The 13,698-nt window shown below is 41.6% G+C and overlaps 3 protein-coding genes across 3 annotated transcripts; 1 reads left to right on the top strand and 2 right to left on the bottom strand.

Annotated features, from left to right (window-relative positions):
* Nucleotides 1-6,326: 6,326 nt before the first annotated feature.
* Nucleotides 6,327-7,799, bottom strand: LOC141682938 (cytosolic sulfotransferase 8-like). Its single transcript, XM_074487626.1, has one exon. It carries the CDS (start codon nt 7,562-7,564, stop codon nt 6,605-6,607), a length of 960 nt encoding a protein of 319 aa, XP_074343727.1. The 5' UTR covers nt 7,565-7,799; the 3' UTR covers nt 6,327-6,604.
* An 858-nt stretch (nt 7,800-8,657) lies between these two features.
* LOC141686118 (uncharacterized) lies at nt 8,658-9,443 on the top strand. Its single transcript, XM_074491175.1, has one exon. It carries the CDS (start codon nt 8,658-8,660, stop codon nt 9,441-9,443), a length of 786 nt encoding a protein of 261 aa, XP_074347276.1.
* A 2,844-nt stretch (nt 9,444-12,287) lies between these two features.
* LOC141686117 (cytosolic sulfotransferase 8-like) lies at nt 12,288-12,809 on the bottom strand. The gene has a single exon (XM_074491174.1). It carries the CDS (start codon nt 12,807-12,809, stop codon nt 12,288-12,290), a length of 522 nt encoding a protein of 173 aa, XP_074347275.1.
* Between the last annotated feature and the right edge of the window lie 889 nt (nt 12,810-13,698).

Here is a 13,698-nt window from a genome sequence, read left to right as displayed (position 1 = left end):
TAGTGTGCCCGAGCATGAGGTGGGCAGCCTCAGTGATAACCTCGGCCCCACATGGATGATACCTATCTTAGCATACATAAAAGAAGGATCACTCCCGGATGAAAAGAAAGACGCAAGAAGAATAAAATACAAGGCAGTCCGCTATGTGATATACGATTGGGTCCTATACAGAAGAGGGTTCAGTGTGCCCCTCCTTAAGTGTATAGATGGAGATGAATGCAATTATATCCTAAGAGAAGTACACGAGGGCATTTGTGGCAATCACTCGGGGGGTAGCTCTCTAGCTCAGAAAATCCTCTGTCACGGTTACTATTGGCCAACGCTGAAAAAAGACGCCTTCGAATTCACCTGAGCTTGTAATAAGTGTCAGTGATATGCCAATTATTACAACATCCCCACGGCCCCTTTCACATCCCTCATGAGCCCTTGGCCCTTCGCTATGTGGGGAATTGATCTGATTGAAGAACTCCCAAAGGCGAAGGGAGGTGTCAAGTATGCGGTTGTTGCAGTAGATTACTTCACTAAATGGGCAGAGGACGAACCTTTAGCCACTATCACGGCAAAAAAACTCAAAGCATTTGTGCACATGACCATTGTGTGCAGCTATGGCATCCATTACAAGTTGATATCTGACAACGGGAAATAATTTGATAGCAAGAAAATGCGGGAATTTTGTGAGCAGCTGGGGATTCAGAAGAGTTTCAGTGCAGTTTGCCACCCCCAAAGCAACGGGCAGACGGAGGCTGTTAATAAAATTATTAAGCACACCTTGAAGGAAAAGCTTGAAAAGAAGAAAGTGACATGGCCGGAGGAGCTCGCTCAGGTCCCGTGGTCCCACAATACGACCCCCCGAACCACAACTGGAAAGACCCCCTTTTCTTTGGTGTATGAGTGTGAAGCTATGGTGCCCGTTGAAGTAGGGGCAGGATCTTTTCGGAGGGGCAACTATGACTCAGAAGCAAATGAGGTCAACCACGACTCTATTTGGACATGATCCAAGAAACTGGGGAAGATGCTCAGATCAGGATAGCAGCATATCAACAGAGGACAGCTAGACACTACAACAGTAAGGTTCGGGCCCGGACTTTTAAGGTGGGAGATTTGGTTCTGCGCCGGGTCATACCAAACACCAAGGTGGTGAGCCACAAAGTCTTTGGGGAAAATTGGGAAGGCCCCTACAAGATAAAATCAGTGCTCTGGGAGGGAACCTACCACCTCAATGATATGCAAGACAAGTTGATCCTGAGAGCCTGGAATGCGGAACACCTCCGCAAGTATTATCAGTAATATTATTCTTCTCAGACTTTGTATTATCTTAAAATATTCCTAAGTCTCGGGGGTAATGCCATATAGGTGCCTCCCTGAGACCACAAGCATGTACTCCTTTCACTTTCCATTATCTATGAATAAACGATTGCTATCTATTTGTGCCCTTGATATTTTAACTCCTGTTAATAGATTAAAATACCCAGCAGGGGAGCCCATCCTTGGGAGCCCATGCGAGGACAAAATAGTTGTTTCGTTAACATGTTAAAATCATAAGTCAAGCCGGGCCCCGACCCGCTTCACAACAAGTCTATGAAACGAGCTGGGCCCCGGCCCGCTTGGAAAAGTAACAAGCACAAAGCAGATTAAAGATGAAGATAAAACTATGAAAATAGTGAGAGGCGCCCACAAACCCCCTTAACTGACTTAAAAGTTAGAGACGACCGCGATGCGAGCCGCTCGTAGGGCGATAGATGCGGGCCGGGAGCCCAACCCTCTATCAAATATGGACACAGGAACAAGATGCGAGCCCCTGAGCCCGGCTCACTAATGCAAGTACACATGCAACACTTGTGAGTTAGTAATGGTGCGATCCTGTTCTACTTAAAATATCATTTATTTTATTTGATTGAACAATAATGCGAGCTGATGAGCTCGACTCGCTGGGAAGGTGTAACACCCGTCATACGCGGCCAGAGTTATGATAGCTTTTGGTCAGTAGGGGCATGGTAAGTTTACACAAAATTAAGAAAACCAGCTAGAACAATAAAATAAATGCGGGCACAAAAGATTTGGCATTTTATACAAAATAAGTTATGCCCCAAGGCAGAATATTTCAAATACAAACGAGAGGCGAGAAGGGTGCCCGCTTACCCATTCAAAAGTCTATTTTCAAAATAAAATTAAACTAAGGCTTATCAGCCTCTGCCTCCTTACGAGCTTCATCAGCCGCGACCCGGGCCTGCTCAGTAGCGAGCCGGGCCTCCTCAGCAATCTGAGCGTCCCTTTCCATCTCCAACTTCAGCTTCTCAGTGTGCCTAGCTGTACCCGCGCCCAGAACCGCCCAATCAAAGTCAGGAACCTTACTGATGAAGATTTTCATGAAGTTCCTGGCCCCCAGTTTCCTGGCATCAACAAGGGCAGCCTCGCGGCCCGCGGTCAAGGCAGAAACTGAACCCTCCATCCCGAGAACCTTCTCCTCGAGGCCATCCTTCTCCTCCTTCCACGCATCCGCGGCCAGGTCATGAGCCTCCTTCTGTTCCCTTAAAGTCTTCTCATGGGCAGCATTCAGGTCAAGCATCTTCTGATTATAGTTATTCACCAGCTTAACTTTCTCCTGCCCGTGCTTGGTGACCTTGTTCTGAAGAGACTTGACCTTAGAGTCGAGTTTTTTGTTGGTCTGGATGAGGGCTCATATTTCTCGAGCCTTAGACAGCTGACGATAATACACCTCAACCACGGCCCGGGTCAGCGCATCGTTATTGGCTTCAAGAGAAGAAGAAGACCAATTCTTCACATCCTGGTCGCTGATGTGAGCTTGAGTGAGCCGACCAAATGTGGTCGCGACCGTGTTGGCAGAGGAAGAAATAGGGAGAGGGGCATCAGATGGAGCAGCCTTTTTCGGGTCAGACTCGCCATTTTTTCCCTCTTTGTGACCTCGATGCCTTTTTAGCCGAGGAGAAGGCCCTGAGCTCCTGAGATGCTCAGTAAGATTGGTCATGCGGGCTGGAGGGTTAACCTGAGAGCGAGTCCCTGTGATCGCAGCTGCGGGCTGAACTGGGCCCGAGGTCGCAGCTTGCTCAGCCTCCTCCATAAAGGGAATAGGGGATATGCCCATTTATGAAAAGAAGACAATAAAGTGATACATTAGTCACAACAAAGTACAATGTAGAGAAGAGATGCGAGCAGATAATAAATGCAGGAAATTAAAATACAATGTAAAGTGAGATGCATGCAGGAAATGTAAACATGCGAGCACACGGGCTCGCACATGCGGGCCCGATGTTCTTACCCTTTCTGGCTCTTTTCTTTGGCTTCTTCTTTTGGGGAGTCAGCTTCACCCCTTCTTTCAAAAACCCACACGCGACCAGGTTTGAGGTCGTTATGAGTTTTCTGATATTCGCGTTTATCTTTTCCTGTCCAGCAAGGACAGTGCGAGGCGGGGTGGCTGCAGATGAGTAAAAACATTTTTTGTTAAGAAAGGACTATTGTGAAGAAAAGGAATGCAGCCAAGGAGTACTTACATGGATTATAATAAAAGTGAGTCTGCACTCGAGGCACCTCGTGGATATAGAATTAGGGGCTCTTCCATTTCCCTGAGTTGCTCGGCCCATTGTGGATAAGGTTCTTCTTGTTGAAACATGCCAGATGGAGAGGTAGAAATACCCAAAGTCGTTGGGATAGTGCTTCAAATTGAGGAAATAACCCAGCTGCCTCGCGGTTAGAGGAGGGTACCCGCATTTATGGTATATGATGTACAATGCGAGGGCGTCCCGGTATCCATTTGGATTGATCTGAAGGGGTGCGAGCTGGTAGTATTCGCAAACATCCTTGATGAAAGGATGGAGGGGTGAGGAGATTCCTAGCCTTAGTAGAAAGGTGGATAAAACCATGCGAGGCACCCTGCCTCCATTCTCCGGGTGGTTGAATCTATAGCACCTCATATATGGCAAGGGCAAGACAATATGACCCTCAAGCTGGAACTGCTCGATGTGCTCAGCAATGTGCTTCTGAGTAAGCGAGGTGGGAAGATCGCGGAAAGCGATCACCTTTATCTCCTCGGCCGCAGTAGAACTCTCCTCCCCATCTAGGATGATCTGTTTTCTGAAGATGACCTCACCCTCAAGTTCGGGCTGGGAAGGAGGCACATAAGGCTAAGGAGAAGCCGTGGGGACATAGTTATATTTGTAGATCTTAAATTGACTTGTAACATCTGCCACCTCCTCTCTTTGAGGGGAATCATAAGACCAATGCGAGTCGTCTTCTTCACCCTCGAGCCCCAATATGGGATACTCTGCTGGAACATTCTCCTTCCCTTTCTTGGTATCATAATATGAACTCCCCAGGTCGCTGTCAGTGGACTCCGAGTTGACAAGAATGGGGTCGAGGTTATTAGTTGTAGATTGCCTAAGGCGGGCCGCCCTCTCTTCAACCATCTCTCTTAAAATCTCCTCAGCTCGTTCTTCGTCCAAAGGAGCGGGCTCGCGGTTTAAAAGTTCCTCCACCTCGAGGGAGGCTGGTATCTTGGAGAGGTCCACGGGCCTGTTTCTCCAATCGTAAATATTCCTCTCCCTGGTGTAGTCTTCAGGGTTAGGGTCGAGGTGAATATCCAGCAAACCGGAGCCACCTGCTCGCATCGAGTTCTCAACTCTAGCAATGTTCAGGGCCTCTTGAGGGGTAATAACAGAGTCGGGAGAAATGGGTTGGCACAGACGGTCAGATAAGGAGGTCAACTCGCGTTGGAAGTCCTTCGAGCCTCACTACTCAGGTGGATATTGATTTAATGGAGATATAGTAGCTGAAGAGCGAGCCGGACTGGCAGAAGAACAAGTCGGGCTCGAGGAAGAGCGAGACGATCCGTAAGAGCGGGCTGAAGTCGCACTCGACATCTGTAAAAGATGGTGAATATTAGTGTGTGACCCTAAAAGAAAGTAAAAACAGGTATGGGGTCGCACCTATGTGTCCTCACGTCTCACACGGGATCGCACCTAACTATCTAAGCGAGTAGACATGCTCGCATCGCATTTCGTGATTGTGTATGAGCTCGCATCGAACAGGTGGTGTGTGCTTGTATGGTGCATATGAATAAACATGAATGAATATGAATGATTGAAGATCAAAGAGGTACCTGTAGGTGAAGTAGAGGATGATCCTTATGAATTTGTTCCCGGAGAATATCGCCGCCGGTAGACGGTTATTGTGGTGATGATAGTTTTTTCCGTGGTAGATCCTTGAGCAAAATGAGCAGCAATTCGCTAGTGTTCTTGGCAAAGTAAAGAAATGAACTGAAATCCCACATATTTATAGGGGATAGGAGAGAGAAAGGACCACTGACACGTGTCACCATCTCAAGGGACGACACGAATCCCTACGCCAGCTGTCCAACAACTATCATGTGTACAAAATACATGATCGTTGAAAGGCATGCGAGGCGAGGCACGCGAGGCGGCTTGGTGCGACCTCGTGGGCTCGCACTTTCGGGGCCTTAAAAAGCTAATGTTGGAAAATTCCTAGCCTCAAGATGCGACCAGGAATTTTGGGGGTAGTTGTTATGCCCGCTTTCGGTCATGGGCCCTAAACAGGTCCCCATGGAAACAATGAATAGCTGGACTCTCATGTGTGAGCTATAATCGTGTATTAATGTGACTTGGGCCAGCGCATGCGGGTTGGGCTCATGACATGCGAGTTGGGCTCACTCATGTAAGATGGGCTCACACTTGTCATCTGGCCTCCTACGCGCGAGCTGGGCTCAGGTGCTTTCACGCGGGCTGGGCTCAGGTGCCCACACGCGAGCTGGGCTCAGGTGCCCACACGCGAGCTGGACTCAGGTGCCCACACGCAGGCTGGGCTCAGGTGCCCACACGCGGGCTGGACCCATGAGCCCACATCTTATGAAAACGAAGGAAATATTGTATTTATTAATTGAAAAGGAAGGCGGTGCGGGCCGAGGCGACCAAGCCATCCCGCATTAAAAGGACTTTGTGTGCAACATAGAAAGTAGCTCATTGATGACTGAGTTACTCGTAGATTTCGGGGCCGACACGGGTTGTTCCTACAATTACGGGAAGAAATGCGGAGATGCCGCGAGATTGTAGGAAGCGTGTGGAGCCGGTCGAGATTTACATGACTAATTGGTTGAATGCCTGACTTTTATCATGGGCTTGGGCTGCACGGGTTGAAGAACCCTAACCCTAACCTATGTGACTTGTTCCCCAAAAACTACGTGAGACTTGATCCCTATAAACATGGTACGTAAGCACTTGTACGAGACATGAGTCAGATACTTGATAGAGAATAACACAAACCCTATTTTTTCTTAAGAAGTCAACATACAAGTTCAGCCACCACCATAAACAACTTTCCTCCGCATTCAAACACCGTCCTTAATCCTTATTCCGCCCATTAATCTCAAGAACACTGTTATACCAAATTATGCGATAACACATTGTACAGACCGACATATACATCATAATTATTACAATCCTATTATGGAATTCGTTCATCTGGCTATCAGATAAATATTTTAAAAAAGTAACAGACAAAAGCATTGTAGGTGCTAAACAAGAACAGAACCCGTAGAAACTGCAGAACACGAAATCAAAATATCGAAGCAGCAGCGTCATGTCATAGATATTCCTAAGCTACTGAACTTTTCTTCCGTTATCTGGTCCAGCTTGGAAGCCATCTCTGCAGTTAAATAATTTTTCCAATCACCGACCACCCCACTCCGGAAAAATGAACTATTGCTTAGTTCACCAATCGAATTTCCAGTCTTATTGACCTCTAGTTTACTCATACTATCGAAACTACACAGCTTTCTAATTTGATCAAGCAACCCTGAATTCTCTTCCTCTTGAGAGAAGGGCTTTCCCAGAAAATTTGCAAGACGCCTCAACTGAACTAGAGGCTCAACTGTCATCTCCTCATACCTCATAAATAGCACCTGGTGTGGTCTTTCCAGGCTTATCTGCCAATATTCCAAAATTTGATCCCAAATAGGTCCAGCCGGGCTTAATCCTCTGCAAAACAAATTAAAGGCGCTTTCCAAGGAAATGGGGGAAGTTCGAAAATTAGCCTTGTTGGAAAAAAGAAAGAGCGAAATGAAAGTATCCTTAATGTCTCTGCAAAGGTATATAATTCTCCCCTCCTCCATTATGGATTTAGGGAGGCTAACAGTTGAAATATGACATCCAAAGATCCTAGTGCTGCTATTATCTGAGGTATTGGAAACAGAGTCATAATCAGATAGATCAAGTGATTCGAGAAAAGGAACAAGCTGATGGGGAGTTGTGTTACGCAAAGGATGATGAGGATCTTGAGGATGATGGACATCACGATTGATTAAAGCATAAAGGATAGCTTTTAACCAGGTGGTGCCGGATTTAGGTGCAGTTACAAGAAATATGTCGTTTTTACGTGCTTGAAAATGTTGTTGACAGGAAATTAAACCTTGCAAAGATATACGAGGGTACCAGAACCCTTGGTATTGATAGCTGTTGGGTTCAAAAATACCTTCCTCCTTGGGCAATGAAGAGAGAAATTCTTCGAATTGTGGTGTAGAAGTACTGGATGTACTCATCTATAAGTCCAGGCAGTGGAGTAGGAGCAAGCCTTTTAAATGAGTTGAGTTGCAACTACAAGATAGATAAGTAGGGATGGTTTGAGTTTGAGGAGCAAAACTAACCTCCAAGCAATGAAGAAGCCCGCAGGACTCCTCCTTCTAGGGCGGCTACTAGATATTGACAGCTTATCCCTTTGCAAAGCTGGAAGCCAAGCAATCTTTCTGAAGATACAAGGGGACGTTAAGAAAAATCCTAAAGCTTTTCTTTATGGAGATAATACCAAAGATATGTAGTAATCAGTCTAATAATATATCATTAAAGCAATACTAAGCTTGGAAATTTAAAGAGTACCCTCTCCCCCTACATACCTTACACGAATGATCTTTGATTTTATTTTATAAGGTAGTTGATATAATAATTACAAAAAAATTAAAAAATATTGCAGTTTCATTATCTTAAACCTGCCATCGCAAGGTGAATAAAATGCTAAACGATCATCCTCCAACTCTCCGCTTTCACTTGTTTTTTTTATAATGATAAGAGTAAAGATTCATCAAGTACACATCTGAATTCTTCTTTGTATTATCAATCATTTCAGAAAGGGAGGTAATGTTGGAATAATCTTAAATTTAGTTATTAATTATTTGTTTATTTAATTATTAGATATTTAGCAATAGATTAATTATTAGAGAAAAATATTAATTTAGAATTGTTTAGTAGTGGGGTAGTGGAGTAGTGGAGTTATGGAGTAAATTATGGACATGTAATTTACCTATTAATTAGTAGTGGTTAGTTTTAGTAATAGTTAGTTTTAATATGTTTGTAAAGCCTATATAATGGCTAGTTTACCTTGAGTTTTAGAAGAAGAATAAAAGTAAGTAAAAATAGCAGTACAAGTTCTCTGTAAAATGTAGGTGTCTTTTTCTTCTCTAAGTTCTAAGTTTTTCCAACATTGGCATCAGAGCCATATGATCCGGGGCTTATAAAACTCTTATAAAAATACACATATACATATATATATTATCCTTAATATTTTCCATGGCATCAAACAATTTCTCCGTCTCTATTCCATTATTCAAAGGAGATCATTATAATTCATGGGCTATCAAAATGAAATCATATTTGAAAGCTATGAGTTTGTGGGAAGCAATCGAGAGTGATGTTGAGCCAACTCTTCTTCCACAAAATCCAACAGTAGCCCAAATCAAAAAACGTGATGAAGAAGTGGCTAGAGAAGCAAAGGCACTTTCATGTCTACATTCGGCTGTGTCGGAAGAGATTTTTACAACTATTATGAGTTGTGATACTCCTAAAGAAGCATGGACAAAAATTAAGGAAGAATTTGAAGGCAATCAACAAACCAAACTGATGCAAATTCTGAACCTCAAGAGAGAGTTTGAGATGATGAGAATGAAAAATAATGAAGGCGTCAAGGAATATGGGAGTAGGTTGATGTCCATTGTTAACCAAATCAAACTACTTGGTGGAGATTTCTCAAGTCAAAGAGTAGTGGACAAACTTTTAGTGACTCTTCCTGAGAGGTATGAAACTAAAATTTCCTCACTTGAAGATACTAAAGATCTTTCGAAATTAACTGTTTCAGAATTGATCAATTCACTTCACGCCGTGGACCAAAGGAGATCAATGAGGGAGGAAGAAATTGGAGGAAAAAATGAGGGACTGCTATTAGCTAAAGCTTCATCCTCAAAAGGCACAGGTAACAAAGTTCAATGCAACCATTGTCATAAGATGGGACATGAAGAAAAAGACTGCTGGTACAAAGGAAAGCCACAATGCTACAAATGCAAAAAATATGGGCATCTGGCAAAGAATTGTAGATTTCAGAATGATGAAGAAAGGATGGCACAATTGATCGAGGGAGAACCACTCCTTTAGAGTTGTGGAGAGAAAGTGCTCCAAAGTGTTTTTGGAGAGAAAGTGCTCCAAAATGTTTTTGATGAGATAGTGCATCAAAATTGATGGTGGTGAGAAGTGCATCACAGGCGAAGAGAAAGTGCTTCGTAAATTTAAGATTATGGGGTGAATGTTGGAATAATCTTAAATTTAGTTATTAATTATTTGTTTATTTAATTATTAAATATTTAGTAATAGATTAATTATTAGAGAAAAATATTAATTTAGAATTGTTTAGTAGTGGGGTAGTGGAGTAGTGGAGTTATGGAGTAAATTATGGACATGTAATTTACCCATTAATTAGTAGTGGTTAGTTTTAGTAATAGTTAGTTTTAATATGTTTGTAAAGCCTATATAATGGCTAGTTTACCTTGAGTTTTAGAAGAAGAATAAAAGTAAGTAAAAATAGCAGTACAAGTTCTCTGTAAAATGTAGGTGTCTTTTTCTTCTCTAAGTTTTTCCAACAGGTAATATGTGCACACCTGACGATAGATGACTTGTTAAATTTGTTATAGATTTAAAACTACCAGGCGAAGAAATCCTGCAACACTAAACCAAAAAAAATGTTGAAAGCAACAAACAGACTCCTACTTCCTAGTGTATTACTACTAGCTTTAATCAGACTTCTGAGCTGCATTCTCGGACATACCACGCAGCATGTTTTTGCTAACCGGTTAACTTCTTAACTAATCCAGTGAGTGAGAAATATGTCCACTGACTGATATATTTCATTACAATTCTTTTTTTGTTTAGTTATGATATATTTGAGTTGTTTAAACTCTTACTGGTTTTAAAATCGAAGCCATAATTTTTAGAACCCAACTGCATCAGTAGTGTTTGGTTCAATATTGCTTCCTTGTCTAAAATATTGCACTTTGATTCGATTTTATATTGAAACTGACACACGTGCAGAATAGTTCAAATAAAGGTGACAGAGGTGTAATGTTGCAGATATGACAGATATGTAAAGTTACTGTCTACCTTGAAGACTTGAAGGAAACACCATAAGCATCTTAACAGGAACTCCCGGATAAAAAGATATCTAGAACACTGGATTATAGAGAATGTGAAACTCGCGTAGAATCGTGTTTGATGCAAAAATTATTAAATGCATTCAAACAAGTTGCAGTTGGTGGACAATTCAAAATTCATAGTCCTGACTCATGGGGAAAGAAACTTTTGTTACGACTAATCTACTATAAAACAAGTAGTTCATTATTTGACTTAAAAAGTCCTGTAGATTTTTTGGTTCTAATAATTTTTTGCCATCCAGGACTGTTTACTAATTGGCGAATCCCCGTGTCCCCCTACCCATATCCCGTGTCGGTGCATCCGTGTCCGTACTTCCAAGAGGACATGACATAAATAATATCAAAGCGGCAGCCACTGAGCTTTTCTTCGGTTATCTGATCCAGCTTGGAAGCCATCTGCTGTTAAATAATTTTTCCAATCACCTACCACCCCACTCCTAAAAATTGAACCGTTGCTTACTAAACCAAAAAAAATTCCAGACTTATTGACCCCCAGTTTAGTCATACTATCGAAATTACACAGCTCTCTGATTTAATCAGGAAACCCTGAATTCTCTTCCTCTTGAGAGAAGGGCTTTCCCAGAAAATTTGCAAGAAGCCTCAACTGAACTAGAGGCTCATCTGTCATTTCTTCATACCTAATAATAAGAACCTTGTCGGCCTTTCCAGTAGGGTGCATGTCACAGCGGCACGGGCATGCCAAAATGGGCATGTCATGACGTCAATTAGTCATGCATTCCTTTTCATGATTCGGCATGCCTTTTTTACTATTTTTTTTTTATTTTTTAATAATTATTTTAATATTAGAAATATCCAGAAATAACAAATATAATTTTAAAATATGTACATATATTTTAATATCTAAAAAGTTAATTATGTAAATGAGTATTATGATTGTATTTGATTGTTATTGTTAACTCACTTTAATTTTATATTCAAGTTCACTGTATATTGGTATAATAATTATTTATTATATTTTATTATATTTAATCGATAAATAGCATGCCATACCAGGCTTTCCTTCCAATATCCCAAAATATGATCCCAGATAGGTCCAGCCGGGCTTACTCCTCTGCAAAACAAATAAAAGGCGTTTTCCAAGGAAATGGGAGAGGGAGTGGAAATAGTCATAAATCAGAGAGATTAAGTGCTTAGAGAAAAGGAACAAGCTGATGGAGAGTTTTCTTGCGCAATGGGTGATGAGGATCTTGAGGATGATGAACTTGACGGTTGATTAAAGCATAAGGATAGCTTTTAACCACCTGGTACCGGATTTAGGCGCAGTTACAAGAAATGTATAGTTTTTACGGAGTTGAAAATCTTGTTGACATGTAATTAAACCTTGCGAACATGAGAACTATACCAGAAGCCTTGGTATTGATAGTTTTCGGGGTCAAATATACCTTCCTCCCTGGGCAATGAAGAGAGAAACTCTTCGAATTTTTGTTTGGAAGTATTGGATGTACTCATCTATTGTGGAGTTGGAGGAAGTCTTCTAAATTAGTGGCAACTACAAGATGTGTAAGCAGGGATGGTTTGAGTTTGAGGAACCTAACATCCAAACAAGTTGCAGTTGGTTGACATTTCAAATTCATAGTCCCTACTAAGGGATGCATCATAACTATTATAGAACATAATAATATTGGAATCATAGTTATTACAATGCTATCATAAAATTCATTCAATCGTCTATCATATAAAATCTTTTGAAAAAAGTAATAGACAGAAGCATAGTATCAGTAGGTGCTGAAATCTAACATAAGCTATAGAAACTATAGGACATGAAATCAAAATATCAAAGCGACCACCCCAACTTTTCTTCCGTTATCTGATTCAGCTTGGAAGCCATCTCTGCAGTTAAATAATTTTTCCAATCACCGACCACCCCACTCCGGAAAAATGAATCATTGCTTAGTTCACCGATGAAATTTCCAGTCTTATTGACCTCTAGTTTACTCATACTATCGAAACTACACAGCTCTCTGATTTGATCAACCAACCCTGAATTCTCTTCCTCTTGAGAGAAGGGCTTTCCCAGAAATTTTGCAAGACGCCTCAACTGAACAAGAGGCTCATCTGTCATCTCTTCATACCTCATAAACAGCACCTTGTCTGGCCTTTCAAGGCTTTCCTTCCAATATCCCAAAATTTGATCCCAGATTGGTCCAGCCGGGCTTACTCCTCTGCAAAACAAGTCAAAGGCGTTTTCCAAGGAAATAGGAGAGGGTCGAAAATTGGCCTTGTTGCAATAAAGAAAGAGCGAAATGAAAGTATCCTTAATGTCTCTGCACAGGTATATAATTCTCCCCTCATCCATTATGGATTTAGGGAGGCTAACAGTTGGAAAATGACATCCAAAGATCCTAGTGCCGCTATTGTCTGAGGTATTGGAAATAGAGTCATAATGAGAGGGATTAAGTAATTCGAGAAAAGGAACAAGCTGATGGGGAGTTTTCTTACGCAAAGGATGATGAGGATGTTGAGGATGATGGACTTCACGGTTGATTAAAACATAAAGGATAGCTTTCAACCACGTGGTACCGGATTTAGGCGCAGTAATAAGAAATGTATCGTTTTTACGTGCTTGAAAATGTTGTTTGACAGGAAATTACACCCTGCAAAGCTATAGGAGAATACCAGAAGCCTTGGTATTGATAGCTTTCGGGTTCAAATATACCTTCATCCTTGGGCAAGAAAGAGAGAAACTCTTCGAATTTTTGGGTAGAAGTACTGGATGTACTCATCTAATTTTGCTCAAACTAAAGAATGCCGTCCTCCTGGATGTATCTATTGAAGCTATGAGCAGTGACCATTGGCTATTATAAAAAACACAAGTTGGTTAAAGGTCTGGTCGTGGTAATTTACTATTAATTTGCCCTATCAACGTCCCTGATTCCCTGGGTTCTGAATAAAAGCAACACTAAACTCCAAATACTACATGTGATAAGCTTCGAAATCTGCAAGTATCATTGTCCACACATTTTCATGTGATATATATTAATGTTTATCTCTTTTGCTTATAAATTAATACATACCTTCTACAAATGAGCATTGATCTTATTTTCTATATTAGTCGATTTGATAATTATAAGAAATTTAAAAAAATGCAAATTTATCATCTTAAGCCTGCAATCGCCAGGTGAACAAAATGTGCAACAATCATCCTCCATCTCTCCGCTTACACTCAGTTTTTTTATAATGATAGA

Source organism: Apium graveolens, chromosome 9 (assembly GCF_009905375.1).
Source record: "Apium graveolens cultivar Ventura chromosome 9, ASM990537v1, whole genome shotgun sequence".
NCBI classification, from domain to species: Eukaryota; Viridiplantae; Streptophyta; class Magnoliopsida; order Apiales; family Apiaceae; genus Apium; species Apium graveolens.
This window is presented reverse-complemented; position numbering and strand designations above follow the sequence as displayed.